General features: G+C 36.7%; 2 protein-coding genes and 1 non-coding gene across 6 annotated transcripts; 2 read left to right on the top strand and 1 right to left on the bottom strand.

The window, feature by feature from the left end:
- Window positions 1-28: 28 nt before the first annotated feature.
- TRNAM-CAU lies at window positions 29-100 on the top strand. Its single transcript has one exon. It is a non-coding gene; the product is annotated as a tRNA-Met (tRNA).
- A 4488-nt stretch (window positions 101-4588) lies between these two features.
- On the top strand, window positions 4589-12458 carry LOC119980670. Its single transcript, XM_038823470.1, has 10 exons — window positions 4589-4628; window positions 4759-4869; window positions 5066-5199; window positions 6756-6856; window positions 7424-7495; window positions 7610-7643; window positions 7865-9569; window positions 11226-11298; window positions 11670-11767; window positions 11906-12458. Exons 1-10 carry the CDS (start codon window positions 4589-4591, stop codon window positions 11947-11949), a joined length of 2412 nt encoding a protein of 803 aa, XP_038679398.1. The 3' UTR covers window positions 11950-12458.
- Window positions 12459-12674: 216 nt separating this feature from the next.
- LOC119980941 (protein NLP9-like) lies at window positions 12675-21532 on the bottom strand. Of its 4 annotated transcripts, none has more exons than XR_005463969.1 (7): window positions 21218-21531; window positions 19506-20674; window positions 18798-18842; window positions 17809-18558; window positions 15024-15147; window positions 13146-14451; window positions 12675-13090 (listed from the first exon to the last, which is right to left on the bottom strand). XR_005463969.1 is itself a non-coding variant. In XM_038823849.1 (6 exons), the coding sequence occupies exons 2-6, from the start codon at window positions 20454-20456 to the stop codon at window positions 13376-13378; spliced, it is 2946 nt and encodes a 981-aa protein (XP_038679777.1). In that variant the 5' UTR covers window positions 21218-21532; the 3' UTR covers window positions 12675-13375. The 4 variants fall into 4 exon arrangements, 2 of the variants coding, with proteins under 2 accessions (XP_038679777.1, XP_038679776.1); XR_005463968.1 differs by having other exon boundaries at window positions 12675-13071; window positions 21218-21530; XM_038823849.1 differs by having other exon boundaries at window positions 12675-14451; window positions 19506-20456; window positions 21218-21532.
- Between the last annotated feature and the right edge of the window lie 2575 nt (window positions 21533-24107).

Below are 24107 nucleotides of genomic sequence, written 5' to 3' on the forward strand. Positions count from 1 at the left end.
TTTTCTGAGACGCAAAGTTCATGGAAAAATCGGAGTGGCGCAGCGGAAGCGTGGTGGGCCCATAACCCACAGGTCCCAGGATCGAAACCTGGCTCCGATAATTTTTTTTGTGCAATTTTTTTTGTTCTGGCAGCTATTAAAGGCCCAACACGATGCTGAAAGGCCCAGACTTCGATCGGGCTTCTGTTAAAGGCCCAAAACAGGAAGTTGGAAGGCTCAGACTTATGTGGCTATGTTAAAAGAAGGTTCCACTAGTCTCATTTCACAAATTTGATTTTTTTTTTCCTCTCTTTGTAACAATACTTTAAAAATAAAACTAAAACTATATTTGATTTTGAAATAATTTATAATACACACATTAAAATCAAGGGTCGGGACAGCACGGCACAACCTACCAACGAAAATTATAAAAATCACAGCAGTTGTTATCGACTTATCCCATCTACTGAGATGGATGTATAATATTCAAATGAATTCATGGGCTCCACAAGTCCCACATGATACATATAAAATCTTGTGCGTATAACTGAGTCGTTAGGATAATTAGAATATCAGCTGCTAGATACCTATCATTATTGAAAAAAAAAAAACCAAATGTAGAATCTAAGATGAGATACTAATGTGTGCTAATCGGATTATGATTATCCAACATTAAATGAAATAATATATATCTATCGATATCAATATATCATATGAAAGAATCATTTAATCCAAAAGTCTATTTATTAGTGTTAGTAATGATATTATTATTCAATAAAAATTTAGAAATACAATATAAATCAAAGATAAACCTGACAATTGATCTGTCAATTAGCACCAAAAACAAAAGAATCCATCTTTTTTTTTCCTCCTTATTTATTGACAATTTTTTTTTCGTATAATTCTATTACAAACATGACAGTATGTATTGATCTTAGAATTCCAGAAAGGAATAGAAAAATCTAGAGAAGAATTAACCAAAAAGAAGAAGCAGAAGAAAGAAAGAAAGAAAAACACAGCCAGCCTGGTATTTCTTGTAAGTGTAAAGTACTATTTTCTTGACCAACTAATGGCCAGGTCCTTTAGGGCTTGGACCTGAAGCTAGCCGTTGAAGCCAGCAGGCCATGGTCGTCTTCGCCTTGTCGTAGACCGACGGGTATGTCTCGAGGTGGTTTGCATTTGCAAAGACGTCCTCAGACTCGGCCAAAACCCTCGCCGCCTGCACCACTCCAACATGGCTCAAAATTGCCACTGAAATGACCAAGATGATCATCAAAAGAGTAGTTGTGCTTGTTTTCATCTTCAAAGATAGCCAAGAAAAAATACCCAAAAAAAGTTGCAAAGTCTTGAAGAAGTGTGTGTTTTCTTGGGTAGTGGATGGAAAGCAAAGAATGGGTTGTTGAAGCATTTTATAAGAGAAAAGAAGTAGTAGTGTTTGTATTGGTGTGGTTTGGACTTAGTGTTGTTAGTTGATAGTTTGAATGTGTAGGGTTTATTGGGGTTTACGTGTGTTGACCAAGCAACATGAGGAGGGGTTTGTTGAATTGGTCATTCCATGCAATAAGGCTTTTTTTCTTTGTGTAAAATGAAACATGGGTTTTACAACTTTGACTAAGTCAACCACTTGGGATGTCTAATTTTACTTGGATATCTCTTTAGTGCAGTTATGATACAGATCACAGTAATTGGTATCTCAATTATCACATTTATTAAGTTGTACGCGCATGATTTTACGTGCATCATGTGGGACATGTGGAGCCAATGAATTTACTTGGATCTTATGCGTCAAACTCAACTGTTGGGATAACTAAGATATCAAATGCTGAGATGTTTATCATTTCTCGTTCCTCAATTACATGATATATATATAGATACGTAGAGAGGAAAGACAATTTGGTCATTTCAATCAAGCAATATTGTAATTGGGTTCAAGGTTAAGAAATTTGAATATGGACTTAACTACTACTTGAACTTATTAATTCTAAGCTTTGAATGGACTGCAATTTTTTTTTTGAACATGAAATCAAAGTAAGCTAATAAGACTTGGGGTAGCAATTGAGCCTTCTAAGAAAGTACATGAGATGAATGTCACTACCGGTTAATGTGGTGGTAGATTTGGAATACAAGGCCTTTAGCAACCAATAACTTTTTCAAAGAAGAATGACAATTGCTAGGTATGTTTGGTAGTCGGGCCGGCCCTAACAATTTTGTTGTCCAAAGCGGTATCGTAAAGCGGTGTTCTATTATAAAAAAATACTCGCAAAGTGAGACGGTACTCATGTGTTATGTCCGTGAGTGTTGAGGCTTGAGGGAGAGGAGAAGGGAGAGGGAATTGACAAAATTGTATGTTGTTATTTTCTGTCTAAAGAAGGGAAGAAGAAAGAGAAGGAAAAAAAAACTATTGACCTTGCGACTCAAAGCAATAAAACGCACCATTTTAAGCGTTTCTTTTGTAACACCCGTAAGGGGAATTTGGGTTGGGTTTCGGTCCGATTGTTGTTTGCGGGTATTTTTAAACCCTAATTGCCGTTAATAAGTTTGGTTTCCAAAACCCCTAAAGCCCTCATCTTCCTGTGTCTGTGTTTCCCATTCACACAGTGTTGCAAAAATTGGGTTAGTCAGCGACTAGTCGCTAGTCAAGGCTTACCGCTTCGACTGGAGGGTAATCGAGCCACTTAATCGGTGCCCTATTAAATCGGTCCTAGTCGGGCATAATCAGCCTAGGCATTTTTTTGAGCATGGGCCTTTTTTTTGACTGGGCCTTTACTTTGCCCCATTTTTCTTCTTTTGGCACAGTTTCTCATTCAAGTCCAAGTCATAACAGCCCAAAAACTATCTCTTCTAGTCTTCTACGCGACTTCACCTTTCAATCGCAGCGATTTCGGATCGATAACGTCGGAGATTAAGAAGCGAGAGAGGGACCTTATTTCTGCAGTTTTTACTTTTTTTTTCTTACAACAAGTTTGAAACTGTTTACCATTTTGCCTTTGTAGCTTTCCTGCATTATTTGAGATTTTCTATTTGATCTTAATGAGGTGTGTACTTGTTGGAGATGCTTTTCTGATTTGAGTTACCCGGATATAACCCGCAACATTCGACAGGGCCTGAGTTTTTGACTAATAAGTACATAATAAGAATTGCTCCCTCCCTCTCTTACTTACAATTGAGCATTCTAAGAAAGTACATGAGATGAATGTTTCTACTGGTTAATGTGGTTGTAGACTTGGAACACGAGGCCATATATGCATTACCAACCCATAACTTTTTCCAAGAAAAATAATAATCGCTAGGTATGGTTAGTAGCGGGCGGGTCCTAATAATCTTGGTACCCAAAGCGACACTATAAAATGGTGTCCTATTGTAAAAAAAATTATCGCAAAGTGAGACGATATTCATCGGTGTTGAGGCTTGAGGGGGAAGAGAAGGAAGAGCGAACTAACTAGGTTTTTTTCTTTTTAACTGACAAATTCGTATGCCGTCATTCTCGGTCTAACAAGAGTAAGTTTTTGCTCCCAAAAAAATGGGGACAACAAATTTTATACCTAACATTTTGGATTTAATTTTTTTGAACTGACAAATTCGTATACTGCAGAACAAAAATTGTATATGGTTACCGCAGAATGGGAATAAAAGAAAAAATATATATATATATATATGAGTAATTCTTTTATGTGCATTTAATTTGCGCACTTATTATATGACTTTTTTTTTTTAAATTCCGGATATTCATTGCTTGCATTTTAGAAATAAAACCATTAAGTTTGTCTACAGACTCCACACCATAACTTTAACAAAAGCATTCCATGGGCCCAATTAACCAGCAACTAAATGGGCCAGACGAAAGGGTCCACGCTTTCAATTAATTTTTTTCAGCCGTGCGGCCCGTGCCATTCTGATGAGTTGAATAAATTATAAATATAGGGTTTTATTTTCTCTGCCTCCTTCCTCGTTTATCTGCACAGCCGCGACAAAGCGAGCTAGAGAGAGGGAGACAGCCTCTGTAAGCTTCTGGTACTTTCTTTCTTTCTCTTTCAGTTTGGGAGAGGAGAAGAAATTAATGGGATTGTCTTTATTTTCTCTGTCTGCCTGCCTGCGTTGTAATATTGAAATGTTGCTTATACATGTTTGGCTGCTGCCTCTCTGTTGGATATGCTTTGTTTGGTTGATGAGAAATTTTGTATAAAGCACGTGAAGAAGAGAATTTTCGGTTAATATGTGTACATAAATCCAGACTCTGTAGATTGGTAGAGGAGATTTGTACAGTGTTGTATACCATTGCTTTATTCTCCAGCTATTCACTTATCTTTATATTCTCTCCTATTTATGGAAGATTCAAGCTTTAGTGATTTTTTGTTCGGTGGTTTTTTCAACTCCAAATGCAGTGATAACCAAAGATTAAATCGATTAGTATTGATTGTGTAGTGTGTCAACTTCTCTTTATGGGCTATAGAAAGTCAGACTATTGGGATCCACAGAGTAGTCATCTTCCAGCTTAATTTTAATTCCATCTATATTCTTTGTTAACCTGATTGTGAATGTGGATGGAGTGTCTTTCAACTCTTCTTTTAATGTCTTTTCCACATGATAAATGTTTTTGTGTTCTTAGTAAATGTCACATGAAAAAATCGTATGGGATTGCGATCCATCATGTACTGTGTACACTACATGCAGTTATCTTTTTATGTGTTCCGTTAAAGTTGTGAAGCACATATAATCTTGCACCTTAAAAAGCACTGAGATATTTGAATGTTTCATTGTTGTTGTAGCGTTACAGGTGAGTCATAATTAAGCATAACAATGTTGTGCCTAATTGGCATTTCAAGAAGCACTGGCAAAACTATGTGAAGACTTGGTTCAAACAACCTGCTCGGAAAACCAGAAGACGTGCTGGTAAGATATCTTCTATCTCTTAACGTTTTGTTTTGTGCATGCTTTGCTTTCGACTCCAGCCATGTTGTTCGATTTTTGTGCCCTATATGTGAATAACAACGCTTCAAAGCTTCATAGGCATGGACTTTCACATTCTGGAGTAGAAAGTTGTAATAGTTATTTCTCCTGATTTATTTTCCTTGTGATATTATTGCAGCTCGGCAGAAGAAGGCTGTGAAAATTTTTCCAAGGCCTACAGCTGGACCTCTTCGACCCATAGTTCATGGTCAGACATTGAAATATAATATGAAATTGAGGGCTGGAAAAGGTTTTTCTCTCGAGGAGCTCAAGGTACACTGGTTTTTTTTATGTCAAGGATTATAAAGCAATGGATATGCTAATTTTCATCGTATTCTTTAACATGCTTTGATTGCCAGAGAGTGTTATTTGAATGAATTTCTTATAGTTTCTACACTTCACACATTTAACTAACTCATTCATCAACAAAAACAATTATTGTTCTGCAAGTGGAACTTAAAATGCAAACCTGTATGACTTTGAAAGAACCATGTATGAATCCCTTATTGGACAGTTTTTCATTTTCACCAGTGAGATAAAAACAAAAACAGATCAGTATTTTTTTTATACAATTATATGAATTTTATAGTGGATTTGTTCTGCAACAAATTTTGGGACGTGGAATCAAACAGTTTTTTAGGAAAGACTATTGACCTTGTGACTTGGAGCAGTCAACAAGAGTACCATGTATGCGACTTTAGAGCAGTAATTGTCTGGTCTCATTTATTGAAAACGGACAAGCCGTCGACAAGAGTTATTCTGAGTTCTCCCTACACAGGGAAAATATGTCTCCCCATACAGTCATAATTTTGCATATAAAATGTTAATTCACTTGCAACATAGAATAAAACCATATATTTTTTTCATAATATCTAAATTACCACAATCACAAGATTCCAAACTATGTGATCGAATAAAACTTCCTCATGTTACCATCGTCCACATCAATGCCGAGGTCACTCCATGGTACATCATTATCAAATTGATTGAGACCGAATAAAATCAAAGGGAAATTATGTATATAGACAATTTTTTTGCTAAGTTGAGACCTACAATAATAGGTCTTTGATTATTATTTATAGGTGTTCCTTTTTAGATAACCTGTTAACTAAAAAAAAATTTGTTACAGATTTTTATTCATTGGTACAGACATTGTTTCACTAAGTCAAGACCTACAAAAATATAGTCTTTGATGATTATTTATAGATGCACCTTTTTATATAACCTTTTAACTAAAACAAATTTGGTCTGAGAGTATTATTGATTGGTAGACATTATTATATTCCACTCATTTCCTTGAATAAAATTTTGCACTAAAATTGTGCCATCTTAATAAGCATTTATAGTGGATTTGTATTGGCTTAAAGAGATTGCCCTTTGTTGCTTGTGAGTGATTAAGACTGAATTTTTTTTTGGGAGCAATTAGAGATCAGAGAAAATAAGAGTCACGGTAAGGTCTTGATGCTATATATATGCTTGGATGGTGATTGTTACCATATACAATTATATGAATTTTATAATGGATTTGTTCTGCAACAAATTTTTTGAAAAGACTACTAACCTTGTGACTTGGAGCCGTCGACAAGAGTACCATGTATGCGACTTTAGAGCAGTAAAATGCACTGTTTTAAATGTTTCGCAAACACCCGTTAGGGAAATTTGGGTCGGGTTTTGGTCCGATTGTTGTTTGTGGGTATTTTAAAGCCCTAGTTGCAGTTAATAAGTTCGGTTTCCAAAACCCTAGAGCCCTTGTCTTCCTTTGTCTCTGTCTCTGGTACACACATACAAATTTACACACTCATATATGTCAATCATGCATAACACTGAAGTCAGGAGAGATGGAGAAGAAATCGGATGTCTATCGAAGCGATTTTGGATCGATAACGTCGGAGATTAAGAGGCGAGAGAGGGACCTTAACCTCAAACGAAGGTGAGTTTTTTCTTCGTCTTTTTTTTTGGTGTTTTTTCGTCCATTTTTTGTGGGTATTGAATTGTTTATAAATTGTTTTCAATTCATGAGCAATGTGTGATTCTTCAGATTTTCATGATTGCTTTTCTTTTTCAATGTGTTTGTGCCTTCATGTGTCCGTTTGCATATTGGCGGCATTAGAGTCTTGAAACTTCCACACCCAGATGTGAAATCAGGGCTCCAATGGGTCTCATTTGTGTTTGCGGGATAAATTTCACTGAGGCAAGGCTTCACCTTATAAAATTAGTGTTTTTTGTGAAACTAATCAATGACACTGCAGCTATTATGCTATTATTAGTATATTTCGATCTATTGGACTAGTTTTGAAAATTTTCTAGTGCTTTTCTATTGGATATTTTTATGACCTTTGTTTCTGTAGTTTTACTCTCTTTTTTCTCTCTTACAACAAGTTTGGAACTGTTTAGCATTTTGCCTTCGTAGCTTTCCTGCATTATTTTAGATTTTCTATTTGATCTTAATGAGGTATGTACTTGTTGGATATGCTTTTCTGATTTGAGTTCCATGCAGGTGGTTGATGGGACTTCCTACACCCGGATATAACCCGGAACAGGCGACAGGGCCTGAGTTTTTGACTAATAAGTACATAATAAGAATTGCTCCCTCCCTCTCTCTCTCTCTCTCTCTCTCATACTGAATGGTAACTTTCTCACCTTAGTACTAATTTAATAATTGAATTTTGTGTTGTCTCTTTAGGTACTTGCCCGAGTCTTTGCTTAGGGAGGATGATGTAAGTTTCTGCTTGTCAATATAATCTTGTTAAGGATTAGCTCAAAATTTATTCCAAATGATTGAGTCGTGTAATAGGCATGCTTGCTTTAGAAAAATGTTAAAAGGTGACATTTTTAATTTTGTCTCCAGTTTGTTAATTTTGCGGGTTGTTTTTTGCTTCTGTGGCTTTTAGTACGAAGTCCTACAACATTAGGTATTTTCTCACTATTTTTTATCCAGATATTCTATGAGACTGTGACAATGCTAGTTGGAGAAGCCTTGGGAGCATTTAACATGGAGACAGAGCATCACAATGTTCTAGCCACTACAGAGCTGGTTGAAATAACCGATGTGGCAAAAACTATTCTATCACAGCTTGACACTTTGACCAATAGGGGACTTAACCTGCTTGCTATGGTACTTACAGGAGGTTCAGTTAAATTTGAACAAACTCGTCAAAGAATGAAAGCTGTTATTAGGGAGTCGCTCTCTGAGGTTCTTCGAACCAGAAATCAGAGACAAGACCTTCTAGAAATTTGTACACAACTATCTAAGCTTGTCAATGACCCGCAAAATTTTCAGGAGAACTGTATGAGACCTGCACTTCAATGTCATTTTTCTGCTGCTATTGAAGTACTAGGTGAATTGGAGAAATTACCTTTTGAAACCTTGATTATTATTGACAGGAAACTTAGAGGTGTTCGAGTAGGCATGCCCACCTTGCAGCCACTTACACGTGGAAATAGTCGAGCTAATGTAATTGAAAAGGTGAGAAAACTTAGTCAGGAGATGCTTTCACAGATTGGTGAAAAAGGTGAATTGCAGAAGCCATTAGCCGATGCACTAGCCATAGCAGGCTTGTCGTTGAAACAAATGTCTGGCCGTCCGAATTCCTTCATGACCGACTTTAACAAATTCCCACCGGAAATCAAGACCCTTCAAGATGAGATAATGAAGGCACTTTGGGTACTGGAGTCAAAGATTAGTTTAACGGGGTGGAAAACTTTGCAGCTCTTGCTAGACCCAAATGCTGAAATAGCAAATGGTCCTTCACGAACGGAAATTAAGAGGATGTTGACCCAATATCTTTTTGCCTGTGGTGATATGGATGTCATTCCGAAGTATTTTTTAGAAGCTATTGCTCTCATTAATGGTAGCTCTCAAGCTTTACCACCAAAGACGTTCCCAAAAGAGGTAATTGAAGAAGAGGCAGAATGTATATTAAGTGTGAGTGCTCAGTCAAAGCAGATTGTCTGGGATCTACTTCCTGACCTTGAGTTGCATCAGGATTTTAGTGATGCATATATGGAAGAATTGGAAGAAAGTGATGATGATTATAATGACGACAATGACGATAGCAATGGTTCTGTCAGGCAATCTAAATCTTGTAACCCTCCACCTAAAAGTTCTACTTTGGTTGATTCAGATTTCCAAAGTGAGAGTTGTGGGGATTTTATACCCTTTGATTCGAATCCACCTTCCCCTCTAACTAATGGGAAGTCTTCTCCCTCACTATTCCACGAACCAGACACTTTGAACAGTGTGCCTAATGTTAATGTCAACCAAAACCAGTTGGGAATCGTGGGCAGACCCATAATTAGCACTTGTAATTCGTCCAACCTCTGTCAGGAAAATGGGAGTTTAGATGGCGATGGTGCAGATGGACATGAACCTGAACATTGTTCTAAAATGTATCCAGGAAGTCCAGCTGATCTTGTTTCTTCTTCTTTTTCATCTGCAAGGGAAAAATCTGTTTCCACCAAAAGATGCCCCCCTAAAAACCTATATCTCAGTATCCAAGCCGCATGTGATGGCACAAGTTTGATCGCTTATCACATCATTGGTCACATAATGGAGGGATTGGCAAAGCAAGGAAGTGTAGAGTTGGATTGTGATTATAGATACTATCTCAGAGGTGGAAATCCAATTCAAAAATATACCAAAGGTATTAAAATGCAATCTGCTCTCTCTTTTTTTCTCCTTTTGCATATTTGCTGAGAACCTCTTACACGTGGAACAGTATTTTATCCACAATTATTTGCTTTTGTTATTGTTGTAGTAACTATTATTTGTTGTTGTTGTACTACAGCAAAGTTGATTTCTGGGTTAACTGGATCAGTTTTTTTTTTTTTACCTAAACTGGTGGGAAGACACTGTTTTCCTTTTGACTTGGAGAATTTGATTGATAACTCCAACTGTGAAATGGATTTCTATATATGTTGTATTTTTTGTCATGGTAAATGTTGGCTCATTCAGGATTTGTTCTCTAGAATACCAGGGAAAAAAAAGCATGACATGACTTCCTCCTTATAGGCATGAATTTTGCATGGTGTAGACCTTCTACTTAATGTAGTTTTAGATATGATGATGACATGGATTCACATATGATACTAGTATACTACTATTGTGGCTGTCGTGAATTTTTCATGGTGTAGACCTTTAATGCAGTTTTAGCTATGATGGTGACGTGGAAATATGTATGATACTACTATGGCTGTCTAATTTTTTTGCTTGTGTAAACTTTGTTACTAAACCTTTATGAACTACTTGTAGACGTCACCGTTCACAGTGCATGTGATGCATGGACCGCATGGTGCTCCAACATGGATTTACGTATGATATTACTACCGTGGTAGAGTTGTAGGGGTGTAACTTCAATTCCTGGAAACAGGTGTGGGGTTAAAGTTTGGGTACATCTTGTTTGTCCCCGAACCTGTCCACTGTGGTAGCCCTATTCATGGATGTTGTTTATCTTTTTTACTACTATTGTGGCTGTCTTGTTTTTTCTTGTGGATGCTTTGTTACCAAGCCTTTATGAACTACTTGTAGAAGTTCACAATGATGATGATTTAGAAGCTAAATGTGATGCATGGTGCTCTAACATCACCTCTTTGATCTTAATAATAATTAGATGGAGATATGATTAATTTAGCTTTGCGTATGTAAAGCAAGAGCATTTAGAGATAATCGTACCTGCCAGTTCCACACATGTTGACTTGGTAGTAATAAGACCAGCTAAGCCGTATTTGACCACTCCAGGAGCAACTCTTCCTGGCCATTATGGAGAAATCCTTTCCGAAGGCGATACGTTAGTTACATTTACTTATGAAAAATCAAGATTTGGTGATATAATGCAGGGTCTGCTAAAAGTGGAACAAGTTTTAGAAGTGCGCTCTATTGATTCAATATCGATGAACCTACTTCTTGGTCATGATTAGGACGAACCGCCCCATGAATATCTTTGCTTCAGAACAAAACAATTAGAATTAGGCCCGGTCAACTGGAATGTGTATTATCCATATAGGAGATCCTATAATTGAGAAGATCCATCGTCTATCTATTTGATTTAATTATTCAGTTATATCAATATCCTTTATTTAAGCTTATTCTTATTGTTCATAAATATGAGAATTTGTCAATTTGACATGGATACAAGTATATTTAGTAAATTTATTGGTTAGAATTTGCTTCGTGGATATTGCCATCTGTGCTATGTTAATGCTAATAAGGTTCTTGAATTTTAGTTTCTACCATTATCCTTTCATGTGTTTACTGTTTAAAATTGGGGAAGTAAGTAGTTCTCTTCCCATGTTATGTGCAGATGAAAGCCTGTATTTTTCTGAGGAAGATGTAGTTCAAGCAGCTAAAGAGCTGATAGTTTCTCTGCAGCAAAGGTACGACACTAATTTCATATTCACTAAATGTGGGATCTGTTTGTTACATGCAGACTTTACCAGCGTTGCTGAAATGGTGTTATAACTTGGTATTTTATTATACGATACTAGTTTTTCACACGACAGATGGAATATTGCTACTCTATTGAGTTAAACATTTTGAAAATGATTTTAAGTTTTAAAAGGAAAGCTTCTCCTTGGGTGTGTGATTCTTATTTTGCCTTACGGCAGTGCTGGAGTAAAAAAGATGAGTTGATGAGTATACATTAATACATATCAAGTCTGTGGTCAACACTTTTCTTCTCTTCCAGAAGAAACTTTTTGGATTGCTTGTATTAATTGTTCTGTTCTTGTTCAATCTGGAACCGCAGGAAAAAGGACACGATTACACCAAGCAAAGTCCTTAAAACAAGATCAGGTAACTCGGCAAAGCGACAACGAGTTCTGTATCCAAAAAGCATTCCAGAAAGTAAGTGGGTGGTGTGTGTGTTTCCTTTTCTGTACACTTTTGGTTGTCTGTAGAGAATCTTGCAACCATGAGCATTACAGCGATAAACTTTGGAAGGAAGATTGATTCAGAATTAATTCTTAAGTGGTTCATAAACAGGACCAGCAGCTAGCACTGGTGGATCTACAGTGGACAATTCATAATGCAATTCAAGTTGAGCCTGGATAAGTTCTGAAGTTGCTTATAAACTTAAACTAGAGCTTGCAGCTGTGTATATGACTTGGTTAAAGGGCTATGCAGCGTGAATGTAGAGCCAGCATTGTCCGCAAATACGCTTAAATTTCTCACAGAATTGCTTCTCCCCTATATTGAAGACTTGTCTATAGGACAATGGTTCTCATTAACACATCAGGGTTTCTGGTCTCTAGAGTTTGCAGAAATGATTCGTTGCAGCTAGCGGGATACGACTTATTGGGTTTAAAATGCCTTCCATACTCAATGAAGGGTAGCAAGGCAGAGGATATACAAATCAATTTTTTTTTCCTATTTAGATTCAAATGTCCATTGCCACCATTGAGGGGCCGTTCATTGAAATTTTGTATGTCATCCAGCAACTTACCAAGTTAAAGTTGGTTGCATTGTCTAACAACTAAATACAGTTTCATGGGAGATCTTCTGCCCTCTAATATTATTCTGTGATCTTAGATATATACATTGTCATGGTAGTAATAGATAGTAGATTCAATAGTGTCCATAAATCTTCTCTTATGGGTGGAATTCAATCCAACCTAATCAATCAACCTTAAATAATCCATGGATTGACTTGAACCACTAAGACTAATATATTCTCAAATGATAGGGAAATGGTACATTTTTTTTTGATCTATGCACCCTTTGAATCAGAAAATCTAGCCTGCATTGATAAATTGGAAAGAAAGACTGCATCACATAAACCTATATTTTCCAGAGAATAAAAACATCCAAGCTATCATCGACATGTTTAATACGATTAATCTGTACATTCTGAAAGCTGTGGGATTTCAACATATACAGGACTGCGTTGTGACCAGTAAAACCAACAGCTTCAAGCTATATATAATTTCTACTCTGGAGGATTTTAATACATTGGTTATTATACACAGTAAGTAAAGGCCATTGCATAGCATCATTCCCGCAACCTTTGCGACAACTAAAGTCACCATATTGCTGCTTCTAGCATTTACATACCTATCGTTGACGCGTGTGAGCATGTCGTAAGCTCATATCTCCTCTTGTACCTCCATCGTTCCATGACTTCTGTCCTGGGCGTTTCTCACAACCACCATCTGCATGAGACAAAAACAGCTGCATTTTGAGGGTAATACATAATATACCATGGTTTTGAGGTATAAAGCAGTACCTCGGCCAAAAGAATCAGAAGTTTTTGGTACATGATTGGATTTCTGATAATCCCTAAACAACTAGGAGTAAAACCCGTGAAACTCTGGCCATTCCGATCACCTCATTCCAGTTCAGTGGCATTACAATTTACATCACCTTGTTTGAAGTAGAACCCAAGTCATCACGAAACATAATACTACAAAAGGACGACGCAGAGATGACCCAGATGTTGAAACCATCACCCCCATGCTACGTAGGACCTGCTAAAAAGGAATTGCTACTGCCAGAGCTACCCATTGCACAAGGCATATCACGAACAAGAAATTTCACGCTGCTTGTGTGGACGTAGTCCAATACATCAAGGCATTCCTGCAAATCAGAGTCACTCACCAACATCACCCATTCCTGTTCATCGTCCAGATATTTGAGCTGGAACATCCCATTTTGCAATTTGAACCTTTTTGCAACTTGATCATATAGCTGGAAACAGCCTAAAGAAGGGTCAAACTTGAACCTAATTGTGTCTTCCTTATAAGTAGCTTTTACAGTAATTACAGATCCACCGTCGCCGGAGCTTGTTTTGGCTTTCAAATCCTTTCCATCTTCAAAACTAGGAGAGCTTGTTGAACTGCCATGCATCAAAGAACCAGAACCATTTGACGAGTCTGTCATGCTTGAAGTAGAGGGCTGCTTATGCTCAAGAATCTCGTCATCACCCTCCATTTTGGTATCTATTTCATCAGTAGCAGCCAAGGAACTTGAACTCTGAGATACAAAATGGCAGTCAGACATCTCTACTTTTGTACTGTTGTTGTTGTTCAGACTGCATTTGCCCTCTTGATTTACAAAATAGGAACTGAAAGTTTCATTCTCGGGGATGACCCATTGTGTCAAGCCAAGACTATCTAGCTGGAATAGTCCAGCTCCTATGACAACCGACTTGGAGTCTTCACTACAATCAATGACAGAAACAGTGGATTGCTTTAGTTCTTCATGAAATGTATCCGGACAACACTCATCTGTCTCCACTTTAACCACCGAATTCTCGCACTCAAGACAGGATGCTGACGCTATTGGAACATCATCTTGTGGGTTTTTGTCTGGAAAATTTATCATCTTTTGAGCATCGACTTCTTGAAGGATGGAACCTGCTGCCACAAAACCTCCTGTGGTTGGATCATACTTGAGCCCTCCTTCCATTCCCTGAACAGAGTCAAGTACAGTTCGTATCTTCCTCAGTGAACGATTCGCCTTGTGTATTTTGCGGGATGGCCATCTGGAGATCCCATGTTGTCTGCATATCCTTTTCAGAGTCGTCGGACAAACTACAAAAGCAAAATTTCCAAATACGGATCAGCAGAAAGAATGCTCTTACATTAAAATTAACTACATGTAGAATATTGACAGCAGACTTCGCAATTATATTTGTTCGATATTAGTAGCTCCACAAATCATTAGTTTAGCACTACCAGCAAAAATTTGCTCTTGCACTTATACCAAATAGATGTACACATAACTCATGCTTAAAACTATTTAATTAACCAAATAGGCAAATACATCTCTAATAAAGGAGCTATTGTGCCCTAGTGGTGGCCTGCTCCTAAATCACTTGCACGAGGGGTAAGGTTTGATTCCCCCCTCCCTAAAAATAAAATAAACTGATAGCATTACCCCATAATTTATCCAAAAAGCAAAACTTCTCTAATATTCTGAGTTTACTTGATGGATATAAATTAGATTTAACCTTTCATATTAAACTGTAATCATATAGTTTCGGAATAATATGGACTCTGCATATTTAATATTGACACGAGAACACCAAGCATAAACCTATGACACTTTTTCCTTTTGTTTTCTTGAAGTTTTGAACATATAAGCAAATGGCATGGAGTCTTACCACCAATGCTTTTAGCCGCATCCTTAAGGCTCCCAGAAAAGTACTGCTGAAGAACACTCAAGCTCACATGTTTCTCTGTCGTACTTCTCTTTTTCTCTGGTTGTCTTCTAGATCCACTCCATCCCTACAAAAAGTGTTGAACAAAACAAAAGAATTAATAACTCAATCCCAAAAAGTAGTTCAAGATCTGAATTAAGCTCAGCTAAGAAATCATATGCAGAGAAGCCTTACTATAACTCCCATATTGATAAATTTCCTTTCACAATCTCTTTCCACCCAGGTCTGGTTAACACTATGCCTATACCGTGTAGACATGCAATCCCGTGATCTTTGTGGGGAATGTTAGGGATTTGGTGGTCTCTCAAAAAATCACACGTCTATTCTTTTAAGTCAAAAACCTCAACACGTACATCATTGATCATACCACCATCATACTCTTTAAACTTTAAAGTAACACACGCTTCCACAAAGACTATTGCTTTCAACTCTTTTTCAATTTTTTTTCGTAGGCAAGTTATGAGGAAGGGGAGTTGGAACCCTTGGCCATATAGTAAAACACAAAGATAAAGGATGAAAGATAAAACGCTGTCACTTTCAAGCGTTCACTAATAGATATGAGCTCACAAACATCACTTCATCTCTCAGCTTTCAGTTTCTTTTTTGGTGCCAACAAGATCTAATTTCTTGCTAAAAGACATCTTGAGGGCGAAGGGGGTAAAAGGAAAAGAAAAAATACTACACTAAGTGGTTATTTTTATGATAAGAAACAGGCGTATTCCACTTTTATGTGCTCTAATAGGTCAACGAGCATCAATGTCATCAGTTTAAAAATTAGTTGTGGTTGACATTGTTCGGATTGGTTGCGTTAGCTGTCCTCTCCTATCACATCTTAATGGCATAATTTCCTTCATAGGAACCTCCTCCTCTAGTCCTCTATTTAGTCTTGTCTGATTTCTCATCACTATCCATTGAGAAGGCCCAACAACTACGATAGCCGTTGATAATAGAAATTTTTTACAATCAAGCATTTCGTGTGGGGGTAGGGTTTGATCTCTTCACCTCTTGGTCAGGGTGATGGGGTTCCACCACCACTTGGACTATGCGGGGATCCCCAATAGAAATGAAATTCCATGTCTGAAAAGAACTTATACACACAAAAAAAACTGTACACAAATAAGAGCATTTTTCAAATTTTAAGTCAGATGACACACATGGCAGTTCCACAAAAATTATTTTCCCATATCCAAAACATGAGAAGATAAGATAGCTACGTAAAATAAGAATTTCATCTCGAAAACTCAAAACGCTTTTTAGCAGGGCTCAAAACCAAGAATCACCAATAAACTATAAGAAATTTGTTTTTTTACACAATAACAAAATTAATACCAATTCTAAATTTTAACCCACAAAGCCCAATCAATAGAATGTATGTAATGTCAGCATTTAACGATGATCGAGCAGGAATCATCAGTACAGCTTAACCAAAAAAGGTCAGTTTCACATACTAAATATATATATATATATATATATATATATATATATTATTTTTTTTCATATTTCCCCATGCATAGCCCTAATGACATGATTCAGTGCTGGCAAATCATTCTCCAGTCTGACTCCCTATGCCTAAAGCTTTTTCCACAGGATTACGTTCTCCTCATACTACGGAGTGACAAACCAATTATCTAAAACGAGATTAACGCTATGCTTGGCAGGAGGGTTTGTGAGAGTTGGAAAAGTGAGGGTTCATGAGAACTGGAGAGGGGAGGGTTTCAATATTAAAATATGTATTATCCTCCAAAACGCTCCCATCTCCAACCCCCGTGAGTCCTCTTGCCAAGCACAGCCAAAGGTTTCCCACTTAACACTTAAAAAAAAAATCCCCACTTCATATGTGCATCATGAGATCAACTTCATATGTGCATCATGAGATCAAATACACTTTTTTTCTTTTATTCTGAAAAAAAAAAGCACGAATTTAACTATTCGAAAAGAAAGTCAGAAACGCCTCTAATATTCAATCAATACACTATAAATTACCAAGCAAATATGTTGCACATGTAATCATAATTGTACACTACACTCAAATGTAAGGCCCACCTAATCTTAGCATAGGTAAATGAAATTTACAAAATAGCAGCAAACAAAAGCCACTAAATTCATTTCACATAAGACTAAATTCAGATTTTCAGAGAATAGACACCACCGTTCAGCATGACTTCATGCAAGACTTAAAGAACCATTTAATAAACCACATTTGCTTAGCTGAAGTATCAAGGATGAGATATGCCTTATACGTCCTCGCTATAGTAATAAATCCATCTTCAACACGCAACAAATTGTAAGATGACCTACACATCAAAATAGAAGAAAATAGAAAACGAAATGGCAGCTTGAAACGAGGGTCCATAAGAAAATTTCGAGTTACAAACTTATGAAAGTAAGGGCGTCACTATCAAAATATAGCTTGATAGCAACTAAAACAAATAAGAAATCCAAACGTCACCCGTAACATATCAACCCAAATATCCTATCATTTCATCGTTGCAACGACCTTTAAATTATGTACTTCCCTGTCTCTAAAAAGTCGATGCTATGTTAAAACTTCAATGGACTCATTCGCCTATTTGATAAAATGTACATAAAAGTATAAAAGTGTGATCTTTTAATTTTGCACCATAAAAGTATAAAAGTGTTATATTTTAATTTTGCAAAGAGCAAAATCAACTCAAGCATAAAAACACTATTTCCTTTAATTATGAAAGGGTAATCAAGTGTGCATTACCTGTTCTTGGGGAGCATGGGCTTCAACTTTATCCTTATTTGCCTTCAATAAGTTTAGAAACATCTTTTCAATTGAACCCACAGTAGGTCCTGGTAAGTCCATTTGAGAGCCTCTCGCAAGAAGAGCCACAGGAGGGAAACTTTGGACAGCTCCAACTGCCATGTTCAAACCTTGTCTTCCAGTTAATTCTGCATCTGAAACTATTCTCAAACTCTGGCAGATTCTCTGCATTGTGACTGACAGGTTTAACAAGAGTTGCTGCTCAGATCTCCCTTTCATATTGACGGGAAGAAAGAACTCTAGTATATAATCATCGTCACCAGTGTAGGTGCTCCTCAGCCTGATCGCAACGGCAGCATTTAGGCCAAATTTACGTGCATGATGGACAAGTGGATACTCACTTATGTCATATGTCTTTACATCAGGTATGAAAAAGGGGTGATTTGATTGAAGCGCTTTTCCAGCTGCACCTTGACCTTCCTCAATATAATGGTCACCACACGCATGCACAAACCCTTGCATCTCTTTATCATTGACATAACACGATGTATCCTCGATGCAAAGTACAGATTTCCCATCTGAACATTTATTACCTTCTCTAACACGTACTTTTATAGTTTCATCGGCAGCTTCCTCAGAATAACTGCAGGGAATCCATGTCAAAGCTAGAGGTAATCTATGCGCATGACACACAGAACGTAAAACATCAGTTATTTCAGCTATGGCAGATCTTTGATTCTTTGAGAGGCTCTGGAAAATAGCAGATTATATTAGAAAAATTCACAGATGGCAAAAGAAAGCTTGTGCAAATGTAACTAATGTAATTATCTTCTTTCGCCTTCAAATTTACTTTCTTCATATTTTACGGGAGTTTATGTGTTGAGGTGGCAGGTGTCACTTAGTGGTGGAGCAGGGGAGGGTAAGGGGGAAGTAAGGAATAAATAAGTAAAAAGAAAGAAAGATATTATGCATCTGATGCTGATCTCTACCTGACGAAAAAGTCGAGGGGGTGCAGTGGACCGCAAATTCACAACCTGCAAATTGGACGAATTCACAGAGATTTCATAATAATGCAGATACCATCAAAACTGTAAGTTCGAATTCATATATGAATAAGAACACATAGGACATTGCCTGTGAGTAATAAGTTATAATCACAACTAATTAGTATACAATCCTTACAAGCGATGAACAAACAAGGACCACAAATATACTGTAAAATTAAAGAGAGGCAATTTGATGAAGCTCCAATCAGTTCTCACTTCTTTGCATAAACTTTCCTCTATTCATCATTATGAACCAATTAATTAAAGGTGATGAGGAAAAATAAAAATATTAAACTCAGAATTGGGACAAAGATAAATTTAGCAAATACTGAAACAAGATCATTTAGATAGAGAGAGAGGATATTGAAAAAATAATTTTGGGAGACTCAAAATAGAATCTCGCAGAAAAAGAAATTTGAAGAATGAAAGCTCAAAAGCAGCATAAGAAGAAGAATAGGTAAGCCAATTCATATATTACTTGTGTTTAGAAATTAGGACATAGATATACTAGTTCCCCTCCTACAGCTTTTTCCTTCTTTCATTATAAATTTCATGGAGCACAGTAAATTCTCAACTTAAGGGTGTCCAGCACAAAAACACTACAGAAAGAAGACTTTTTCTACAGCAAAAACATGCAAAATAAAAACTAACCTTCAATGCATGACAAACTGCTTCTATCTCTGAATCAAAATTGGGCTTCTCGTTGATTGTTACAAGTTCTAGCACAGCACAGCACGACATCGCATGATGTTCAAAGATCGGCAAGGCAATAGAACCGCGGACTGCATGATTAACAGCATGATTTACACGTAAGTACTCATCATCACGATAGAACTTCACATTTGAAGTCCACTCTGGAACTTTAGAGATGAATACTCGACCAGGAAGGCCCAGAGGAAACTCTTGTTTCACTCCTGTCGAGAAGGTAAACTTCCTTGACACTTCACGATACCCTGTAAGAACTTTATCAAGCAAGTACGGTTGATCGTAAGTGCTCAATATATACTTATCTCCATGCTTTATTGGGAGCCAGACTTGTGCCAAAATGCCCCCTCCAGAAGACTCTTTAAATAAGGATAACGCCCTAAGCATCTTCTCATCAAGTGACAACCCAATTGGCCGAGCAACCACACAATTAGGCATAGTGGACATAATGTTCGGTACAGAAGCGCTACTATTTTGCTCAGCAGCAGCATCAGCATTAACTGAATCCAAACGATAACTAAGTAGTGCATCTTTTTCCTGAAACACCATCCTCTCTTCACCATTATAAGAAGACCCCACAGTCCTTGACATCATGCCACCATCAGAAAAGCCGGCAGAACTTTGCTCAGTGAAATTTGATGTATCGAATGATGCATACGGTACTGACTGAAATGGAGACAACCCATTTGCAGCAAACATCTGATCTGTAATCAATGATGGGCTATTGCACCATCCTGCATATGTATCAAAACTCATGAGGTCTGGAAAGTTATTGCATGGATCCTCAACCATCAGACCCCTTGCACGACATTCTAAGGGTTCCGTGCTATCCGTTTGACCCCTTGGCGTAGTCCAATAACCTGTTCCCGATTCCTTAGCCGAAAAAGGGTGTTCCATCTTTAATCAAAAACACCTCTCATCAAAACCAATGAAATGCCTCAAAAGAATCATCAAAGATTCAAAAGCAAACTTGAACTAACACTTCCGTTTCCCTTAGGCCCTTGAGTTCCTCCACCCCCAAATCCCACCAAACTTAAAGCGTCTGATGTTAAAAACTTTCCTAGCGTTTGATGAAAGAATTGACACAATAAACCACCATCAATATCACAGTAACCCTGCAGTACCCAAATAGCAAAGTAACAACTCCTTTCAGTCCCATTTATATAGCACATGCCAAAGAACACTTGGTTTCCATAAATAGAAACAGAAATAAATACAAGTGACCTCACAAATGACACAAACCAGTTTCTCGTTGCCCAAAGCTAAAACATAAGTCCACCGTTTTCAATCCACAATAACTCACAAAACCCACCTCCAAAAATTTCCTCGTAACCCGAATCTCTACAACACATAGCTCATGTAAGCCTAACATAGATTTTTTTCTATATCTTTTTAAACAAAAAAATCAATGAATCGACATGATTCTAATGAAATTCAGTGAAAATGAATAACAATTGAAACTGAGCATCAAATTCACCATCTTAATATGGAAACATACAAACTCCACTTATGCCCATATATGTATGCCAGTAAATTTCCAGAAAATAGAGAATCCATTTAAAAAATGCAAATGGAACTTGAAAAAATTTCCCAGTTCACGAAAAGATTTAGGAGGAAAGTGACTAAAAACAAACCATCTTCAACATCAAACAACCGACCTTATTGGAAGCTCCTCGAAACTCTGCGCAATCTCAGTATAAAAGGCCAAAGCAATTACAAAGAGAGAGAGACAGAGAAGGAAACCCAAGACAAACAAAACAAATGGGGCTCACAGAGAAGTGGGTTTTCTCTCATGGGTTTTGCTAAAATTAGAAACTGTCTGATGAAGCAATTTAATCAGTGGCAACGCAAGTTCGTGCTTTTGGGTATATGTGCAGAGTGCAGAGGCTTGGATGTAAGAAAGAGAGAGAGGACGAAAGTTTGGTATTTTTGTTCCCTCAGCTGTGCTCGTCTGTTTTGTTTTGCTCTGAGATCCCAATACACCCGTTAGCTTTAGCTTTGTGATGCCGATTATACCCTTATATTTTTCTGCAACTTTTTTTTATTTTTTAAAAATTAATCTGAAAATCCTAAATTTTGTTAGTAATGTTTATATATATATATATATATAATCCATGGGTTAATACCATTTTTACACACCGAAAGATAGTCAGTGTTTCAATTTGCACACCGTTGTTAAAAATGTTTCAATTTGGTCACTCAATAATAAAATTATTTCAATGGCAGATTTTCTCACTTTGAGGCGATCAAACTGCACATGTGGCAATCAATATTTGGACAGTCAACGTGTCACATGTGTAGTTTGACTGCCCCAAAGTGAGAAAATTTGCAGGAGAGACCAAGTTGAAATAATTTTATCAATGGGTGACTAAATTGAAACATTTTAAACAATGGTGTGCAAATTGAAACATTGATTATCTTTCGATATGCAAAAGTGATATTAACGCTATAATCCATACACTGCATACTTATGGCCTCACGCAACCCAATGTTTAGTACGTGTGGGACGGGAGAACTCATGTGCCCAAGATTTGTCATCTAAAAGGGTGTCTAATGATTGATGACCTCTCCTAACAAATAATCATTATATTAGTATTTGGTTAGTAATTGTCTATTACAATGTGTGACGGGAGGACTCATTTGTCAAGGGTTTTTTGGAAAAGTAACACATTCCAAAACTCATTTTTGAAAACTAACTCACTTTTTTTAAAACATGAAATCTAACACTTTTTTGAAAGGAATTGTCCCAAATACCCTTATTCCACATGTTTTCATTCAAAAACCTTTTCCCCTCTTCCTGCAACATCACTTTTCAATTCGTTATTCTTTCTCTTCGTTCTTCTTTCACTTCAACCCTGTTAATCTACGATTTTTGTCTCATTCGACCACCCCTATGCACCTAATTATTCATGGGTATGTTTTATTTAATTTTGTATTTGTGATTTAGGTTTCGAGTTTTCATTCAAGCAGTTTAGGATACTTTGTGTGCTATGTTCCAGTATTTCATATTTGTTGTTTCGAGTATTTTGTTTTATCTGTTCGAGTATTTCATATTTGTTGTTCGAGTATTTTGTTGTATCTGTTCGAGTATTTCGTTTTATTGTTCGAGTATTTCGGATTTTATTGTTCGAGTATTTTGTTTTATATGTTTGAGTATTTAAGTTTTCCAACTTTGACCGTCCGTAACTTTTGATCCGCTCATGTGTTTTCTTATTATAATATGTTTCCGAGGACTGATTTTGAAGGCCTAAGATTTAATTTGGGGTTTACGCCAATTGAGATTCGGAAAGAGATCGAAAAGGCATCGTTTTGAATTACATGTTAGAGTAATTGTAATTATCTGTTCGAGTAATTGTAATTATCTGTTCGAGTATTTCAGATTTGTTGTTCGAGTATTTCATTTTATTGTTTGAGTATTTCAGATTTGTTGTTCGAGTATTTTGTTTTATATGTTCGAGTATTTCAGTTTTTCAACTTTGACCGTTCATAACTTTTGATCCGCTCGTGTGTTTCCTTATTATAATATGTTTCCGAGGACTGATTTTGAAGACCTAAAACTTGTTTGGGGTTTACCCCAGTTGAGATTTGGAAAGAGATCGAAAATGCGTCATTTTGAATTACATGTTAAAGTAATTGTAATTATCTGTTCGAGTATTTCAGATTTGTTGTTCGAGTATTTTGTTTTATATGTTCGAGTATTTCAGTTTTCCAACTTTGATCGTCCGTAACTTTTGATCCGCTCGTGTGTTTCCTTATTATAATATGTTTCCGAGGACTGATTTTGAAGACCTAAAAGTCAATTTAGGATTCACCCCAATTGAGATTCGGATCGAAAAGGCGTCGTCTTGAATTATCTGTCAAAGATTTATCATCTAAAACGATGTCTAATTTAACCGTGTCTTGTTTGAGTTACTCAACATTTAAATATGTGTGTTCCCAAGTCTTGTTAATGCCATATACAAGTAGGCAATCTTGGAATTAGTGACTAACTATAGATAATTAATTAGTCAAATAAATACACTAACTAAGAGCCACTAAGTTTGTTTCAACTTTCTTAAAACACTAAAAGATGAAAAGACACTAGCTTTCAAGTAGTTTCTAATGATGTGATGTATCCACCCTTAAAATAATCCCCAACTTGTCTGTCAAATGTTGACCAACACATCTTGTCATTAGAAAAAAGAAAGAAAAAAAAAAAAGCAAAATGCTAATTTTGAGGATGTAAATGACAATTATCATTAATTTAAGTTAAATTTGCATGCGACGAAAAAATCGATTCCAGATTGAGTTAGGGGTGGCAAACAATCGATTCCAAATCCGACAACAATACGTACTTATGAAATATTTACATGTCTAAACCCCCTGGATTGAATTTGAGACATACTTAATTGATCAAACTCATGTTGGCTAAAATCTAGACAAGTAAATCGGATAATAATATAATCTAGATTAGGGTCTGGACAAGTAAACAGGGTAAGATTTATGTGTTTGGACTTAGACCCTATTTTAAATCAGACAAAAAAATTGTGTTTTAACCAGAATTTCGGA

Source organism: Tripterygium wilfordii, chromosome 16, assembly GCF_013401445.1.
Source record: "Tripterygium wilfordii isolate XIE 37 chromosome 16, ASM1340144v1, whole genome shotgun sequence".
Lineage (NCBI taxonomy): Eukaryota > Viridiplantae > Streptophyta > Magnoliopsida > Celastrales > Celastraceae > Tripterygium > Tripterygium wilfordii.